General features: G+C 42.2%; 1 protein-coding gene across 8 annotated transcripts in view; it reads right to left on the bottom strand.

Moving 5' to 3' along the window:
- The window catches only part of adgrb1a (adhesion G protein-coupled receptor B1a), a 153,189-nt gene that overhangs the window by 92,770 nt on the left and 39,848 nt on the right, over nt 1-20,571 (bottom strand). For all 8 annotated transcript variants that reach the window (XM_027277185.1, XM_027277179.1, XM_027277180.1 and 5 more), the window contains exon 2: nt 14,988-15,946. In XM_027277185.1, the coding sequence (XP_027132986.1) occupies nt 14,988-15,723 (736 nt within the window). In that variant the 5' untranslated portion in view covers nt 15,724-15,946. The remainder of the gene's footprint in view (nt 1-14,987; nt 15,947-20,571) is intronic.

Genomic DNA, 20,571 nt, shown 5'->3' with positions numbered 1-20,571 from the left:
CAGATGATGGATTTTGGCTGATGTCAGCAGCCACGCAGCCGCGGCCAAGGATGGTTTTTAACCTTCAACAATCAAACTATCAAAGCATTAAAACCAAATTTATCTCCTAAAGTGAATGCAGAAGCATTAGCAGAACACAACAGCGCTAACACCACAGATAGAGATAATTCATCAGTGATTTTTATGCCACACTACGCTGAGAGAAGAGAAGAGCTCAAATCTGGAGGGGTGGTGGAGGGGGTCGGGGGGGGTTTGATTTAGCTGAAGCCGACTGAAAAGATTTACTCTTATTGGAGCCTCTGGGCATTGAGCTGCAATAAAAGAATGTGTTCTTTAGAATGCTCAAAAATAATTAATTGTAATTTTCGTTTGAGATTAGATTGAGCAATATAATCTTTAGCGGATATGAAAGCAATGAAAAGATAAGAAGTCTATCAAGCACATAAATGAGAAACTGTGAAAAGGCACACCCTAATCATGTTGTGATGCTTTGATGAGAAATAAATGAGAGTAAATAAATCAATCTAAACGAAGAAGAAGAAAAAGACGAGCAGATCCTAGAAGTTGATTGCAAACTCGCAAAATCAGTAGGAGAGTAAGCAGTTGTGTTTCGTGTTATTTTGTTCAATTTTAACGATACAGAAAAGAAAACTGCTTATGAGCTAACGACCGGAGAGTTCACTCAGCAGTACGTGAGTGCGCATGCACGTCTACCTCCGAAACACAGCGGTTGCTATGGGGATCGGTGCAAATCGTTTAATGTTAAATATTTTATTTATTTTTTCTTTAGCTTCAATATAACAGCGTTATTAGAAATTATACATTCAGAGACTTATTATAGTCTAAAATTGTTGGTCTTCTTAAAAATGCATGCATTTATTTGTATTCAGTGTTAAAAAATATTATATGGCTCTCACGGAAATACATTTTAAAATATGTGGCTTTCATGGCTCTCTCAGCCAAAAAGGTTCCTGACCCCTGGTCTACAGTCATGCTAGAGGCCCTGTGAGGCAAGTGGTGCTTTGAGCTAAATGCTATCATCAGCATGTTAACATTCTCACCATGGCAGTTCTAACATGCTGATATTACATGTTCTCATTCCACCAACTAGTCTAAAGTGGCAGCATAGCCAGCGACTTCAATGAGCCTGGAGTATCATTTTTCAATGCACGGGACTATCAGGTCAAGTTAGCAATAATAATGGTTATCATCGGGAAACAGTTGCACTTTGGTAGGTTTAGACACAAAACCTGGATGGTTAGGTTTGACAGGCATGTCCATGCATGACAGTAGAGTGCTAAGCAACTACATTTTCTTAAACTGCGTGTCAATTTGGATACTTCCATTAGCACACATGTATGTAGTACACTGTGTACACTATGTACTTACTTCTGAGCAGGTAGTGTTGTCTCAATTCAAATACGGCCATTGTGAACTTACTGGTAATGACAAATACAACATTTTAACATTTCTTTTTCTTCACTAAACTGCAAAAGTGTAGCATATGTGCAGCTTACATCTGAATATTGCAGTATTCACCACAACCGCTGCAACTCCAGCAGCTTCCTCTGCTGACATTTTCACAATGCTGGTGGTTAGTCCACATCTGGGTACTCACATCACACTGCTTTTTGCCATAATTGATGGATTAGGTACTTAAAATAGCAAGTAAGTACGACGTCTGCACATTGAGACACAACTAATTAGGACTAAACTTAAAGCAGACTATAGCTGTGGGTGACTGGAACATCTTTGATTGTAAATTCATGTAATGGACAATTGAAATGTTGACCCGTTGAGTGTGATCGATCCTCTGGGAATCATGAATGTTTCTGCAATTCATCCAGTACATGTAACTGCTTCTACGATTAATATCCATGGAGCCATAATGACCAGTGTTGCTAAATTATTCTTAGATTTGATTTACGTATCAATCTGATCTGATCACTTTTAGAAATCCCACTAAAAACCACCACTGTTCACTTCAATTGTTTCATTACATTGGGTGCGTACCTCTTTGGAGCATGTCGACCAGCAGCTGCGACCGGTGTCAGAGGAAACCACAGCGACAAACATGTAGAAAAGCCGGAGGAAGAGAAAAGCTAAAACACATTTAAAACACATTGACCAACAGGGTTTGTTTGTTTCTCATCTCCTTGTCCATCGCCAGTGGACACTGAATACAAATGAACACCAAGCTGAGCCTCATGCTGGATGACAACTCACTGTTAAGAATGAGAAAAGACCAACAACATGCTTCATGTATCATGGAGAAAAGTTAAATAGTGTAACTGTAAGGGGAAAAAATAAATGTTGTATTCCATAAGTGTGTCCAGTCCACCTTTTCTTCAGTTGTGTATCTGAGGGTGATTTCATCTACAATAAACTGTAAAGCAATGAATAAAGCATGCTCATATATTTGTATACTTTGGTTTCCAAAAGAGGTTTTAACATCATCTGTCTGTCCAACATGTTCAGATCTCTAACAGCCTGATTTCTATGAATTGTCCTGGGTCTTTCTCATGGTCTAAGAGGTTCCACAGTGGTTCCAACGCACCAACACTTTGTCCTGAAATCTTTTAAAGTAGAGGGCCAGACTGCCATTTAATTAGCTGCGGATATTTATGCTAATTCCCCAGCACATGAATCTTAATGTCTGTGGTGACTCCGTGACCTTGGACTGCTCCATCACCACTTGAACACAAGATGAAATTATCTGATGAATTCCATGCTTCTAAGGACATTAACCATTTTAATTATTCAACAAGCTCAAAATGAATTCTAGATGCGATGTGATTCCATGGACACAAAAGAAAAAAAATGGTTGACTTGAGCAACAAATTTGCACTTAACCCCACAATTGTATGACTCAGTGCAGGAAGATAAGAAGTAGAGATGGCTCTGTCGACAAATAAAGGATAGAGAACAGGGCCAGGTCTTCAAATGGTTGAATGAATTCATCCACGCTAATATGCTGTTGTCAGGCAAAAATGATCCTAGTAATTCTCATACAGCTGACTTGAGCTGAAATTCCATTTTTTCACATACATGCACACACATGAGCGATAGACATGCATTAGTTGGGGGCCACATATTGGAGTGAGCGATCAGGGGTTCAGTGCCTTCATCAAGGGCACCTCAGCAAGGATCAGGAGGTAAACTGGCACACTGGAGTAACATTAGTAGTTTTGTTACACATAGACTCATGGACTCATTTTGTGTGTGTTCCTGCTTTGTCACTACTATTATTACATGTATGCTCCAATTTCCACACTTTCATCACTGTTAAACAGTTAGACATGACCAGTGAATGTGGTTGGACTACAAGTGATGCAGGTGCGTAATTGGTGAGGTTCTCCCCGATTGATGTGGAGAGATTTTTAATTAAAAGCCTGCTATGAAAATGAAACCTCACTAAAATCTCTCAGAAGGCAGCTGTAATTGCATCAACAGTTTTCAGCAAAGTGAGTTTTGCAAGTTAATCATTTAATATATTAAAATTTTAGTGTCTGCGTGACAAATTCAAATTTTAATGTTGAATTAAATGCCATATGTTCCGGCTCTATTGGTCTTTCACACTCAGAGTCTTTTAGCTGAGTTTATGTCTTTTTGCTGGCAGTATTTCAAACTGCATTTGGGTCTGTTTTAGTCTCCAAATCTTATCTTATTGTATGTTTTATCTCATATAAATATCAGTAAGTTTCAGAATTACAACGACAATTCATGATGATTTCTCAAGAACCTGCATTTTATCATTTTGGATTATAATTACATCCACAATATTTCATTATAGGCACAACAAACCAAATTGATTTGTATTTGGAAATGAATTCATCATGCTAATTAGTAACCTGCAGTTCTGCATGTTTACCTGTTGCCCAGATTTTAATTTTTTAAGCCGCTTTTCAGAACCAAAAGTTCTAGACACATGTCAAATTATCAACAATGAAATGTGGATACCCACATATGAAGAATGGGGCCCTGGTGAGTGTTGGAATCAGTCAGAAGCTGATCATAGACATAGCACAGACAGTCTCATGGCTACCTACTGTGCCTGTCTGTTCATGTCTTGGCTAATAAACAGAGCCGTGTCAAACAATATAAAATGAATATCTGCTGTCTGATCTGAGCACACCTTAATAGGTGACCATGGAAAGAAGCTTTTGAGGGACTGCAGCTGTAAGAAAGGCCTCAGAGCCGCTCACTGCTTATCACTGACTAATTATTTGAGAATTTTCAAAAAACACTCAGGACTGCAGGAACATCCCTCACACCTCACATGTGATTTAAGGTGGACTTTAGCCTCAGACAGTGATATATTAATGTGTAAAACATCAAGATGAGGGTGTGACGGGTGTGTGTGTTGGAGTGTGTCTGTATATTTTCTGCTTGTGTGTGTGTTGTTAGAACAGCACATGGAACATGTCTGCAGTAATGAGTTCTTTTCTTGGACCTGGCAGGCTTTGGCCAAGATCCACTCAGCTTATTGTGTGTGTGTGTGTGTGTGTGTGTGTGTGTGTGTGTGTGTGGGGGTGAGTGTTCTGACAGTGTGTCACCTCTGGGTGTCATTCCAGGTGACACCGCCAAGGAGAGCAGCCTTTACAGCCGTCCTGCAGAGCCACCGCCTGCTCTTAACAAGGACACAGAGGCTCACGCACGCAACAACACACACACACACACACACACACATATTGGCAGTCTTTCCAGTCCAGCTCTGGAGCGCAGCAGCAGTAAACGCGTACATTTCAGTGTACCCCGAGTAATTCATCTTCATTGTCCAAGTCATCAAATGTGAAGAACGACAGTGAGACAGTTGGACTAGCATTAAATGTCCTCACAGCCAAGGAGACTGGCGACATGAACACACACTAATTCTCTATTGTGCCACTCGCACACACACACACACACACACACACACACACACACACACACACACACAATTTCACCCTTTGAAGACACAACGTGAGTCTCTCTCAGTAATAGAGCACCAGTGAAAGGGGCGAAAAAAACGCTTTCAAATCTCCTCCATTCCCCGATTCCTCCAAAAGAAAATGTGTGTGATGAAGTGTAAAATGGAGAAGAGAAAAGAGAGAAAGTGAACAGGCAAACAGTGACAAGCTGCCTGTCACAGAACACAGGAATCCCTATCGTGTCTGAGCATCGTCGTCCGGCCATTCTCCTGCAGTCACACATGACTGATAAGGGAGGTAGAAAAAGTTCAACTTGTCTTTTCTGTAATCCTCACACTTTTCTTTACGGCAGGAAATTAATGGCCTCTTACGTAGGACACTTTCACACACATGCACACACACACACACACGTCCTGGAGCAGTGCTTTTATCATCACCCGGCAAGTAGCGGCGGTAAAATTGCTTAATTAAAGCATGAATGTTTAATAAATCCTTAGGCTGCGTGGAAAAGGGGGCCTGAGATAGGCCGTCCGATGATGGGCAGCGCTGAGGAAGGAGGCTGACGATTCCTCAACTTGCTTTACACAGAGTTCAAGTGAGCTCTTTGACAGGAAACAGGTGGAGCTGGCAAAGGCCTGAAACTTGGTGAGCGGCGAGGTCACTGCCTCGAACATTTAGAAAATGTTAAGTTGTTCACTTCTGTAGTGGCTGGGAGTGTCAGCTCCTGAGCTAATAGTGTAACCTAAACCCCAGGCTGCTTCTTTTTCATAGCATTTACATTCAGGCATCGAGCATGTCTTAGCTGGGCACACCATATATTGCTATTTTGGGAATAAGTTGCTACCACCCAAAAATGCCATTGACTGTGAGTCTGGACAGTCATGCTAACAGGTCTGCGAGGCTGCACATAGGCTGAGTTCAGCTGATTCTGGTGGTATGTGTGCGAGAAGGCTTGTCATTTTTTTGTTTGGCCGCATCAGTTATGAGAGAAAAGGAAAATATCTCAATATTCAATGAAGGCAGGAGATAGCAAAATGAAAATACTGTGCATCATTCTGTGATGTATAGCATCAACATTCCACTAAAGAGCTGAAATTCTTTGTTGTCTTTAAGCTTAAACAGCCTTGCCAAAAGCAGATGTTACCAACAGCCTCCGGCAACTTTTCTTTCTTTCTTTTCTTTTTTTTTTTTTTTGCTGCAGATGTAGCCATTATGCTGCTTTCATGTGCTGCTGCAAACAGCAAGTGAAATAAATGTTTAAATGTTGCAATAAATACTAGTGACCAGGTCAAAGACAGTGTTCTATCATTTATGAGAGGTTTTTGTGAGTGGGTGTGCAAATCTTCTCATCAAAAAAATGTAAAACTCCTCCACGCATGATTATCTGTAACCGCTCATCCTTTGGTGTATCATTTGGTGTATTACATGTAAGAATCTTTTATGTATCCATCCATCCATTCATCTATTCTCTTCTGCTTATCCGGGGTCAGGTCACAGTGGCAGCAGGTTTTGCAGGGTGCTCCAGACGTCCTTCACAAGGATTCTCAGGCATTGCCTGGCTAGATGGGCCCTCTAGTTTCTTCCAGTGGGTTTCTGGGTCTACCCAGGGTCTCCGCCCAGTTGGATGTGCCCAGAACACCTCCAAAGGAAGGCACTCAGGAGGCATCCTGATCAGATGCCTGAACCACTTCAGCTGGCTCCTTTTGACACAAAGGAGCAGCAGCTCTGCTCATTTCGGCCACTCGTATCCTTACATCTCATTCTTTCAGTCACTACCCAAAGCTCATGACCATAGGAAAATTGAGAGTTTGGTCTGGTACAGCGTCCACAGTACTGCATTTGCCACACCAAGCCATGGGACCATCTCACGCTCAATTTTCCCATCACTCGTAAACAAGACCCTGAGATACTTTAACTCCTTTGTTTTTTTTTATTTAAATACATCCAAGAGGATTGCCAGTCTGATTACTTAGAAAGAAATAACCGTGATGCTGATAATCACAGCCTCCAATCTCTAATAATTCTGATCTTTAATGACCACAAATAACACTGTGCTCGTTTGCTAATTGTTTTCTCCCCCCTGATCCCAAAAGTACAAACTCCACATGAAAACTTCTCAAACAGAGCTGCGAGGCTCCCTGCAGGTGGAGCGACCTCTACATCAGCGTGGAGCATCTTACTGCCATCTCTCTTCAGCTTCATCCTGCCCACACGGTGCCCCCTGCGGTGAACGCCACACCTCGCTCCTCTACACATGCTCACACACACACGCAAAATCAGCTTTTATTCTCTCCCTCAGTCAGCCACCCACACTCAGTCACGAGGGACCGGTGCGTGGTTGCAACAGTGTATGTGCCATTTTCTGCTGTGACATTTCACCATGTGTGCGCTTCGGTGTTTCTGCGCAGTGTGTACGTGTGTGTGTGTGCGCAGGTGTGCGTGTCCACGCATGTGAGTGTGAAGAGAAGCTAATGCATTAGACTTGCTTTAGGATTCCTCAGTGCTCCTTATGGAGGCGGGTTGGAAATCCCTTAGTTTAGCAACAATGTGGTCGGGCCGGGCAGAGGCTTGCAGGGAGAGACACAGCGCTCACATTCATCTCTCTCAACTGCAGCCGGCTGCCAGCGAGTGGAGGAAAAATGTGCAAGTCAGGAAGGTTTATGAGGATTTCTTCCCTCTTCTTTCCACACGCTGTCACTTCTTAAGACCATGTATCGGTCTGGACTTTTATTATTTCTTTACCCTTCCATCATAATCAATATGTCAGACTGCGCTGATTAGACTGTGATCAAAGTTCTGAAACGATGTGTCTCAGCACTGTGGAATTTCCACAAATGAATGGCTCAGTGGAAGCAGTACAGATATAGCTCAAAAGAAGAAAAAAAAAAATAGTCCCATTCCCCTCGCTGTCAGTTTATTACACGTACAGTACCCAGTTGTTCTGCTGCCTTCAGAACAGTCAACGGAATGGTTGTCCAGCTGGTCTGAAGCAGCTGGAGTCCAAAGGATAATGGATATTTGAGGCCAATATAGACCCAGATATTCAAGAGTTACAAAAAATACACATGTAACATAACACAGACAAATATATTTGGGAATAAGTGGTCATAGAAGATGACCTAAACGAGTAAGAACTCTTTAAAGGTTTAGGTTATTAAGGCCCTGTAACTCAACACAGGTGTTTTCAGTCTCAGGTTGAAGGTGGGCTCACATGAGCTCATACTGTATCTACCAATAAAACATTAATTAAAGTGAAGCTGTCGCTCTAACAGATAGGAGAGTGAGGGAGATGTCAGTCAAACACAGTCGGTACACCGTCGCAGAGACCTGCCGAGAGGTCTAATGAGGCGATTTAATTAAAATCACCTGTGTCAGTTTACCATGCGCAGCGCCTCTTTTCATTTTGAAGTCACGTTGAAGTCAGAGCGTCTTTATCTTCCACAATGTGACACATTTCAGTGTGAAGCAGAATATACAGACAGGGGAGGGCAAGTCTGAGACTAAAGCAAGTCTAATGCAGGCCTGATGCCAGGATAAAGTGAGTGAGGGGGCTATTAAAAATTGCAAAGGGGCAATTCTTTTTTTTTCATACAATAAAGTGTATCGATTTAACCATGCAGCAGTTTCAGAGAGGCAAAATAACAAAGGCACATGGCTACTGTTTCAAAATCAAAGAATCAATTTATTATTTTTTTATGGCTTGCAGTTCTCTCTCTCGCTGACTGGCCCTTTCATTTCCCTGTCACCCCCACCTCGTCTCTGGACTGCTACAATGGAAACAGGGCTGAAAGTTCTATTAACAATGACAAAAATGAAGCAGAGAAAGAGACCAAATTAAGTGTCTGTCTGTCTGTCTGTCTGTCTGTCTGTCTGTCTGTCTGTCTGTCTGTCTGTCTGTCTATCTGTCTGTCTGTCTGTCTTTCTTTCGTTCTCTCTGTATTAGTACTATGGGCAGTCTAGTCCTGTATCTGTGTGTTTCTCAGCCAATCATTTTTTTTATTTTTCAATAGATACCTAAACAGAGAGGGCAAAGCATACTTTGGTACTGAACCCGTCTCTATCCACACACTCCATAGCTGTTTTGTTAAATCAGGAAGAAGCAGATGAAGGAGAAATTAATAAATTAGACTTTAGATTTTAGACTTTAATTAGACTGTGCTTTCATATATTTGTGCGTGTGCTGACTGTCAAACCAAAAGCCGACATATTAGTTGTTATCAGTGTTTCTCGCCTGGACCTGACACTCAAGTCCTGCTGCATGTCATGCTGTAGCTTGTTGACAGCTGCATCACTGTCACTGTCCTGAATCAGGATTTGAGAAAAGTCGAAGCAACAACAAGAAAAAAGAAAATCTCTGGGAGGAAAGGAGGAGGAGAATGTTCAGTGCTTATGAAATGATATATCCTCCAGGATCCAACATGATGAGAGAAAAAGAAATATGTATACTGTGGTAGTGAGTTGGCAGTTCTTGTCAAAGGCAGACTAGACAAGATCTTTGTTTGTTCAGTCACCAGTAACTGTAGCCTCCGGAGAACCGCGATGGGCCAAACGGACAGACAGCAGAGACAGTTCCCTCCAGCCCTCCAGTTTCTGCATACACTGAATAATGTTCCAGCATGTATTGGGTCAGAGTCCCAGAACATCCTGGACAGTCAGGACTAGTTTGCTTAAACAAACACATCAGCTGTGTCTACAACCACAGTCTTGACTTGTGAGATAACCGCATGATCACAATATGGCAGTGTGATGTCCGCATTTTTAGTTTTGTTTGGGCATTTCCACCACGGTGAGGAAAAGAAAATCCATACACAGCCACTTTTGACTCCTCTGCTGACTCTTCTTAATGTTGTTAGCTGCTACAGCTCCCTTGACCAACCCAGCTGCCTACTTATGTACTAAGATATTGGTATTATTAGCTGTAAGATGTAATGTTCATGTTTGTTTATTAAGGGAGTTCACCAGCCGAGTGCTCATTGCTGCTTAGAGACTTTTCCACAAAGTCTAACTGTTTTTCCTATAAATGATCCATTCCTTGACGTGTCTCTGACTAAAATGTCTTTTACTTCAAATACTGCAAATAGTCATATTCATACTGAGGGTAAGTATGATCCACTATTTTATTTATTTCCATTATTTATTATATCAACCAGTGATTAATGATATACACAGGCTATCATTCATCCTTTTCAGCTTTTGTGATGGTGGATTTTCTAGTGACTGCTAACCAACTGAACACACTGCATGATGGTTCCATTAAGAAACTGACCCGTGTACGGTAGATTGAGGACTGCAGGGGCTGTAATGGGTACACCAGTATACAATTTCTTACCATTCGTGACCACATTTGGAGCTTTTGAAATGAGCCAGGCCTTGTTGGTGTTTTATGATGCAGACGTATAATGTTTGACATGCACACTCACATCTTTGGCTAATTTGGAGTTTTCAGTTTACCTCATCTAACCTGCAAAGTCCAAACAGAAAGGCTTTATCCAGCTAACTTGAGATGATGTGAAAACGACTGAGCCTTCTCGATGCAGAGTGCTTTTAGATGGTGACACTGAGACCTTTTTTTCTGTTATTTTCCAACCTTTATTAAATATTCCACACTTGAAAATGCTGGAAAGCTGCAAGTGAGAGTGCAGGATGTGAAAGCAAGGACCCAGATGATCGGCATTGTGGGTAAATCGTGTCTGTCCTCCTTGACCTTCGTCGGTCATTTCTGGTGCTTTCTCAAAGCTATCACACCATGTCTCTTTTGTTCAGATTGAGTCATGTGCTTTCTCATCCTCTCACATCTCTCTGATCCATCCTTTAATCACTCACTGCCTCCCCTGCTGTCCACTGAAAGCTAACAAATGAATCCTTTCGTGCTCCGTGACACACCACGTTTGGTAACACAAATCACACCACATCCACACACATTGGAGGTCTACCAAAATGGATTTTCATGGGCATTATTTCTGGACTGAAACTACAAAGAGCCAATATTTTGTCCCAAAACCTTTAACTTTGACCATTTGAATGTCAGAACAGTCCGAAAATAGCCCTGAAATCAGCAGTCCTCTCAACTTAAAGGTTAAAGATTTCTCACACAGCACAGGAGCTGTGTTCAAATGGCAAGCTATGGATGTATAGCGAGCTAATTAGCTGTTCCAGGGGCACCGACACTCTCAATTTAAACAGAAGTGATACTGATACTGAAAAAACATGTGATGGATCCTTTCATACTTTAAATGTGATCAAAAGGACACATTAGAATCAATGCAGGTTAAGCTTCTCCTATTGATGACCCTATTGACATAAAAAAAAATAGATAATCAAGCTGCTACCATTATCTGTCATACCAGAGGTCGACCACCCTCATTGGCCAACATCCAATGTTGTATTATTGACAGCAGTGTAACGCTGACTCCACCATTCTGAATGGACACGCAGTGTTCACCTCTGCCTTTATGGGGGTGGAATTTATTAATATACAATACTGACATTCCAGCTCTGCAGATTGCAGTATTTAACAAGAATTAATGGATTATTGATTATGACATGTCCAAAAGAATAGAAGATGAGGAAGGCATTCATGAGAGGTATCAGTTGTTGTCAGTTCACATAGAGAAGTAACTCACCGTATCTCTTCAAACATGAACTGTTAGGGTAACTGCTCCTCACCATCTCTACCGCAACTTCCATGTGAAGTGAAAATGACAGCCTGCATGACACTCAATCCAATTACCAGACAAGAATATCCGTATTAGACTGTAATTTACAAAAGACCTGGATTATGTTCCAATATCTTATGTTTTTTCTTTCAAATGCCAATTCTTGTTTTCTCCAATATCTGCAAATGACAAGTATGTAACATATGGTTAATGTTGTGGAGAAATCGCTGAAATCAATGGCACCAGGTCAGGAGGGAAGAAAGCGTTCAGGAGCCCTTGATGTCTTATGCTGAAATATTTATTGAAGCTTGATCAAGAAGTATCAGAGACACTCTCACCTACAACCAGGTTTGCATATGAGTTGGTCTCTATTCTGTCCAACTCATGCTGGTGGTCAGACTTTAAACCCTTACAGATGTCATACCATGTCAGACAGACCATGTTAGTGTTCACCTTCAGCACATTCTAGTCTGGAGACACTGTTGTCTGTTTATGCCAATGACATTGACATTCATGGGCAAGTTAGTCAAGGAGGCCAACATTCAGTTTCTTCGACCCTGGTCACCATAGCGTCGAGATAAACTGGCACCTGCACTCCTCCAGCACTCAAAACAGCGGCCTTGCATACCAACGAGAGAGAGTCTTCTCTGATATGATTTAGTGCTGTCACTGTCTATGACCTCAAGGCCCATGCATGACCCTGAATAACCAAAGGATAGAGAATTCCATAACAGTTAAGACCAGGAAAAGGTTTTTTTTGATCAAATTAACTCTGGTTAATGTATGGTTAAGGATAGAAAATACTTATAGTATGGTTCGGTTTGTAGAATTTAGTGGCATCCAATGATGAGAAAGAAGAAAGAAAACATGGTGGACTCCATGGAAGAGGATCTGTGGCTAAGGAAACCAAATCACAACAATTATTATTTTCAGGTGATTATGCACTAATAAAAATATATCTGAATATATGTATATTACATTTCTGCCATGAGATCACACTAAATCTTGCTGGAACACAAATTGCAGGTCTATGGCAGGATGCAAACTTTCCAAGGAGAAATCCAGATGTACATCAACCACCCCGACATCTACTGTACATTCTCCCGCCTCACTACATAAAGGACAAACTACTTCCTGCACATTGGCATTGGAGGTATATGAATTTCTGTGCATTGTGGACATTCCTTATTAAGCTTTATTTCCATTAACCTTTATAGTTTGAGTGTATGGTACAGTGTTGCACGGTATTAAAGTTTGTTTATCTGTGGTATTACATTCTAAAATGTGTTATTAAATCTAATTACATAAGATGTTATTAAAACGAAGCATTTGTTCAACCAAAAAAAAAAAAAGTTTTCATACCTTTAAGGGTCACTGTAAATACTACTACTAATAATAATAATTCTGTGCCATATGCTGTGAACCACTTTTCGGTGAGGGTTATCAGACTGTGAAAATCTCACACAGTTGCAACTATATTGGGTACACATGACCAGGAGGAGAGGTTTAGCACAAGGCAAAGCTCTATACTGCCTATAAGGAGCCAAACTCCTAGAGCCCTCGTGAACAAGACAAGCAAGACGAGAGCTGAGCTCGAGCACCGACAGCAGGTCTCACCCCTCCGTCTGCTGCTGGGCGGGACCTTGAGTCCCACTGCAGCGAGCGGGTGAGGGAGGCTGGGAGACTAAACAGGTCCAGCTACATACTGGCAGACCCAAGCAACAACTATCTATCCTCATCAAGGCCAGTCCACCTCAGACAAACTCCCCCTCTCTGCTCTTGTCAGCCTCTTCACTCTCCTTTATTCCCTTCTCTTGTCTCTGTATCTATTGTCTTTCCTTCATTCATCACTCACAACTGTCACCCCTTTATTCCCCTCTTCACTGCATAGCGGGACAGAACTGCCTGCCTCCCAGACCTATTTCCACACAGAATCCATTATGTCTCCCCATCTTCTTTTTATCTTCATCCACCAATTCAATCCAGTCACCCATCCAGCCAAATATTCACAGACTGCCTCTTCCATTTGAGCTCATCACAGGGTTCCATCGCAGCTCGTATACTCTGAACCTGGGATTATCATCTACAGACACTTTGTCTGTGTGGGTTGAAGCACACGAAAGGAGAAGAAAAAGCTATAATGTGCCCTTCTCTTCCTATCTCTACAAAAGCCAACAATGGATGGTATATTTCTTTTTTATTTTTCACACCTTAAGGCACAAACAGCCCACACCCCGCTGTTGAGCACCATAAGCGGGATTACATAAGTGTGATAACTAGCGGAGAGGAGGCTGGGGCGGTGAGGGGATATTAGCCGCTCTGGAGACTGGAGGAGGATAAGGCAGGAGATACCCACCGCAACATCTTCCCTGCTTGGTTGGCTTCCCACGACTGGCACAGTATCAGCCCACTGTCAGCCCGGGGAGGGAAAGATGGGGAGGCAGCAGTGGTGGCTCAGAAGAGGAGGAGGAGGAGAAGGACCAAGAGAATAAGACCACAGGCTGATTAGGGGAAGCGACTGAGAGTAGCAGAGGAACGAGGGAGAGATAGATGGTGAAAAGGTTAGGGAGAGAAAGGGGAGCCGAGAAATGTTCCATCCCCCTGGCCATAGTCCTGACAAAGCCAGGATAGAGATGTCAGGCCACATCCTGTCTGCCGAGGAAAGGGAAGGGGAGCTGGGATCAAGCAGCAGACAATTAGACTTCAAGCCACAGGCCCTTATCCAATCACATTTCTGCCTCTCTCCTTCTATCTTCCTCTTTTGTCTCTCTTTACATCACCCCCACCGGCCCCCACCCCTGTTCTGAGCATCCCCAGAGCTATCCAATATCAGCACTTGATTCTCTTCTGTTTCCACAGGCTTCCCGGAGGCCGATCGAGTGTCCCTCCGTGGACCGCAGAGGGACAGAATATGGTGCCGACCTCACAAGGTCACAGAGCTCACAACCATCAGATGAAATCCTAAACCTTCCATTTTGCCTCTTTCTGTCCCTCTTTCTCTCTTCCACTTCAGCCAAAGCACTCCACTTGCTTTTGTGCCAATGTCACACAAATTATCCTCACTTTTCACAAATCATACACATTCTCATGGCTTGATTGCTACTGAAGATGCCATTTCTCTGTCATTTTGCTGAGAGCATGTTAAACTCCAAGTGTGCCTTCCGAGGTCACACAATACAAAAATGAATCTGTTTTTCCAAAATTTCTTCAAAGCAAGGCTTGTCTTTCCCTATTGTTTTACAGAAAAAAAACCCATTACCATTAACCAAACCATTAATCTTGGCACTTACAGTAAGGGCTTTTGGAAGCTGTGCAGTTGATCTATGAACAATGATAAACATGAGCAATGATGTTCCCAAAGTGAGTAATATTTCACAGGTCAACTTTTGGAGTTAAGCAATCGTACAGTCTTTCTACTCACCATTTATCTCAGGATCTTTTCCACTCTCTTTCACGCTGGGTAAACAGTTTTCCAGGTAAACTCCATTGTGATAACAGCTATCCCCTTCACTGAGCTGCGGTGGTGGCTCCCAGCACATACATGGAGTCTGCATGATTCCACATGGCCTATTAGACGTGCTGGAAGCCAGACAATCCTCCAGCCACTGGCACAGCATCTGGCAGGCCGCCATGCTGGGGTTACGCTTTCCCACCACCAGGTACTCTGTTTTGAAATCCCCGTTGCCGTCTGTGATCGCCGTGCCTGCTCGAGGAGGTCCCTTCCTCATTTGGAGAAACTGCTTTCCGGCCTCCAGGAAGGCCACTGGCGCAGAGGTGTCGCACAGCCTCACCACCTCATTAAAGCTCTCCATGCCCAGGTAGGTACGCGTGGTCTCCAGGAAGGAGTCATACTGGAAGGTGCGGAACTGGGAAGGCACACACTTCTCTGTGGGTTTGGTAACCTTGATGAAGATGGTGTACCGCCGTGGGTCGGGATTCTGCAGGGTCCAGGAACATGGAATGGTTGGGAATACTGATGATGAAAGGAAGAAGCCGAAGAAGCGGCTCTGAACTAAGGTGGAGCAGGAGTCAGACTCCGGGCCTGAGGGGGCTGCATGGCAACAACCCTCCATCAGCAGCAGAGGGGCAAAATATAGGAGTAGAACTGGGAGAGGCCACCTTGCTTGGCCACGAATCCAAGAGAAAATGTTTGTCATGGTGTGCAGATGAACAGAAGGTATCACAGGTTGATGGTTGCTTTCTGGCTTCAGAGGACTCAACTTCCAGCTGTGTAGTGCAAAGGAAGAAGAGAAGGAGGTGGAGGGGGAAGAGGAAGAGGAAAAGGACGTGGTGGTGAAGGAGGAGGGGGAGGAAGGTTCCTCTCAAAGATCCAGCGATCGGTCCATGGTTGGATCAGTTGACCCAGAGATTCACAAGAACCTGTGAAATGGAAGAGACGAGATATGAATTAGACTTCATATCTGATCACACGGAATGGGATTACACTGATTCTATTTATCTCTGCAAAGAGAAATCTCTATCAGCTGTTACTGTTTGTGCTGTAAACTGAGAGCGACTGCAGTGACTGTGCAGGCCCTGAAGAACAACAAGTAGAATAGAAGCAGACGGAGGGAGGGAACCGGTGATTTAGTTAAGTTTTTCTTCATTACGCAAGTTCAGATTGGTCTCTTCCTAAGAGACAACTGTTTTCCTCACATGTCTGTTCCCATATTTCTTCTGCCAGCTCATTAATTTGTCCAATTATAAGACTATTAATTACAAAAAAGGCAACACCTGCAGTCATTCATTACTCCAATTTATCAAGGATGAGCCACAGACAGCAATGTCATGATCAATAGCCCTCTTTGTTTTTGCTTATTAAAGCTGAAACAGTTAGCAGATTGTTGCGTTTAAATACATATACAAAATATGATAGCACTATATTTTACTTTTTGGCCTGCTTCTTCTATTACTTGTCTCTTCTACTGTACATGATATGCAGGGCAGCCAGCCTTGAGTGGCTTTGCCGTTTTAAGTTGTTATAATCAATGTTTCTTTATTGAAAAGCTATGGCGTGGAAAATAGTTTTAGGATGGTAAACAATATCATTCAGATGCACACCCAAGGTTTGCTCTTGTAGTGACAATTGCATAGTTTCAGCTGAGTGCGCTGATTGATTTGGAATTTGACTGCTTTTTAGAAAGACTGTCGACCGTTGTTAAAGTTATTGTATGAAAAACAAAAGGTGCTCAGTTTTGCAGCACTGACGAATATTTACAAGTATGTCTGTCAGCAGAATGTTTTGTGCAGGTTTGAATGAAAAACAGCAGAACAGTATGAGAAGCAGATGGTAATGTAACTTGCAATTGGTTTGAGGAAGTACAGCAGCAAACCATAAAATGACAATGAAAGAGGTCACTCATAGTGATGAACCCAGAGTCAACACCAACTGTTACTGTTCATTGTCTAATTTCTAGCTGTGACAGGCTGCTGTTTTCAGCTACCTGGGCTACCTGCCCAGAGACAAAGTCAGAGATTAGCTGTATAGATAGTGATGCATTTCAGCCACACATTGGTCTCAGGAGACTGGGGAGGTCAGGGATGCATTAATCTAGTACATCTGATTGGTACCAATACACACCCCCTAAAGTGATTTAGCCATCTGCTATAATATAACCAATCCACATTAATACATACAGTTTCTTTTTTCAATTAAGTTTTTCCACTATCGATGACATTCCCTCAGCCACCTATTTAATTTTAAGAGCCACAGCATCCCTGGCCTCCTCTTAACTTACATACTTAATTACAAATGATTGCATTAAGTTCCACACTGTGATGTATACGTGTTTTAAATCTGGCAAAAGAGACTACTGGTAGTGGATTCAGTATTGGCCTGAGTTGAGACACTGAAAATGATGTTGGGTTAGATATATTAATATAATATATAATATTACAGTTTAATATAACAAATAATAAATATAATATAAATATATAATATAAATATATATAATGTCAATGTTGCTGTATGTGTTAACAGGTAACTTACTAACACAATCAATTTAGAACGTGTACATGTTGTCTTTGCAGCTTGTTGTGTTGCCCCCAAGTGACCAAAGCAAGTCAGAAGTCAACTCTCCAAGAGTCAAATAAGAGGGTTCATAGTGATGGCAACGGAGGTGGACCCAACTACAATGTTTCCTGATAGCCAGCAAAAGTTAAAAAGTGCATCAACCAGCTTCGACCAACTCTCTTATTTAATATCATTTCAAGCAGGAGACAAAGTTATAAAACTGCTTCCTGGATGTATGCCCTTAATTCTTACAATAGTGTCCCTACAGACAACCAGAAAAAGTGAGCATCTAAATGAGATGTAATGTGTTCAAAGATGGTCTTATCAGACTCCAGGGGTCTTGGAGTACACCATTCAGTTCTTAAAGAGCTCGGCTTCCAGTAAAATGTGTCAATGTCCATACTAATGATAAAGGAAAATTCTCACTGGGTAGCCTACTGCCAGTGCATGGGTTGAGTTCACTGAAGTTGCCCTATAAATGGTTTAATACATTTAGCAACTTCTGATCAACCCATATCAATTTTTCAGCTTAAATGAACATCTTCTGGTTGGTCGAGCCCCCTGTCAGTTTAAACACTGCCCACAACCACCCATTATGAGTACAGATACAGATAATGGTGTACTACTCCTTAAGCCAGTTCTGCAGCCTGAAACAAGCCCTTAAACTATTTCCACCTTGCAACAAATTCAAATGTCAAATGACTTTGACAACAGGACTCCAGGAATCCACTGGATCTCTGTCCAGCAGATATAGATTTCAAATAGAGAAAACCTGATGGCCGGGTGGACAATGTCGCCAAGGACACCAGCATAGTGAAGCCTCCCTCTGATCAATCATAATGATCTATGGGCCTGACAGTAAGAGTCTGATACAGTCACCGTTGTGTGGAGGGATGAAGATAAAGATAAGTCGTCAGAACCAATAAAACACAATCCAAACGGAAAATCCTTCTGAAGCAAGCCTTTAGGGGAAAGCACACTGTATCATCTCTACAGAATGAAGCTTCCTCTCCAGACAAACTTAATTAAGCAAACTTTAATCAAACTGTGCATCTGGCCTTGCCGACAACACTTTTTTTTTTCCTTAATGACAACAATTCACAAATTCACTGAACAGCTTCAAACGGCTCAAGAACCTCCATCAGAGCAGTAACTAAAGAGAAAAATGTAGCTTTTGTATACAAGTTATTTCTTTATATCAGACGGTACATTTATTTAACAATGAATTATATAATATGATATTACATCATGGTATGTGTACAAATGTATGGTGGTTTTATTCATGCAGAGTTGTAAACAGGCCTTATTGGAACTACAATCATTTTTTATGTTCTGTTGACCATCTCAGGGGACATTTCACTAAATTCCCAACAATACAATGTTATTTCCTTTCTCTCATTTTGGCATGTTTGAATAATGTATCCCTAATTTGCAAGTGACAGTCACTTGTGAAACATGAGGCTGCCACAGTTTGAAGGCGACAGGAGCTCAGTCTGCTGGGACTTGGCTTGGGAAAGAGAGGGTTTAACGCAGAGCATCAAAATTGAACTTCCCTAAAAGGGATTAATAAAGTGCTCCTTCTTCGATATTATATAGAATATATTTACAGACTGATGATCTGTATGATTCTTTTTATTCTTCAGTCTGAAACAGATTGTCCATGTAGATCCAGTTTAGGTGTGATTATGAGTGATCAGATCAAGCTGCACTCATGTATATAATCTGCAGATGATCCATACAGACATGGACAGATGGCCAACTTTATATCACGCAAATATGTGTGGATTCTCAAGGCCAAAGGGAAGGTATAATTTGGGCTTAGAAAACAACGATTGTGTCACAGTGCCCACATTCTGTGCATTACTGAAAGCTCAAGGTTGTGTGAGTGAAAGGTTTTATAGAGTCACTTACAAACCTCTGTGTGGAAAGCAGAAACACTTTGATTTAAGAAAGACTTTGACTTTTGATCTTCAGGGCTGTAATTGTCTGCTAACCTTCCTCCAGAGGCGAGCCGGCTCTGCAGTCTTTTCTTGGGGAATGCAGTAAAAATGTTTCCTCCCAACAACAGAACCCCCTTTGTGAGACTGAAATGACCCCTGTTCAATTCAGGGGTGTCAATTCTCGAAACCCTAAGCTATTGCAAATCCCTGTATCTAATATCACATAGACTTTTCTTTTGTTACAGTGATTCATCGCGTCTCATTTATATCTCACCCCTCATGCCTCATCCTGTTTCACCCTGCATCAGCCTGGCAGCTCTCTAACTTCAGCCTTACCAAAATGTGTCTGGGAAAAACTCTTTCACCAGACAAGCCTGACAGTAATGAAATAGAATAGAGCTTTAATAGATAATAAAGAGCTGCATTTTATTGACAGCTCCACCTCATTTATCTTTAGACGCCCCCCCCACACACACACATGCAGTACACTGAGCCCCCTCCACCTTCCCCTCCTCTCCCTAACCTGCCCAGTGGGAGTCTGATCGCCCAACATGCAGCTCTCTGCTGGAGCTTCCTGTTCATGTCAAACCTCCCCTCATTTCTACCACCGAGCACAGCCCCCGCATCATCCCTACCTCCAACCCTGAGACACACAGACACACAGACACCCCGACCGTCCTCCATCCATCGATCGAGTTTGAGAAGCTAACAGATGGAGAGCAGCTATTAACACACTTTTATCTAGTCTGCAGCGGTGGGGAATAGGACACGGCAGTGAAAGACGAGATTTGCGGCAGAGCTGCACGGTGGCAGCCTGCTGAATGAAATCTGACCCCGACGATTAAACCTGATGTTCTCTGTCAATTAATCAATACAACCGTCTGCATCTCTGCTCTTACATGTTCTATCACGTTACTTTTTTGAAAGGCTGCAAGATTTTCATATAATAACACAGAATCCAACAATGGTGGCACTGAGCATGAGATACACACCAAAAAGTGTGTATCTGCCTGTATACGTGTGTGTGTGTGACTATAGAATCTAATCTTTTT

Source organism: Larimichthys crocea, unplaced genomic scaffold (genome assembly GCF_000972845.2).
Source record: "Larimichthys crocea isolate SSNF unplaced genomic scaffold, L_crocea_2.0 scaffold88, whole genome shotgun sequence".
Taxonomy (NCBI): domain Eukaryota; kingdom Metazoa; phylum Chordata; class Actinopteri; family Sciaenidae; genus Larimichthys; species Larimichthys crocea.
Note: the sequence above shows the minus strand (reverse complement) of the source record. Positions and strands in the feature narration are given on the sequence as shown.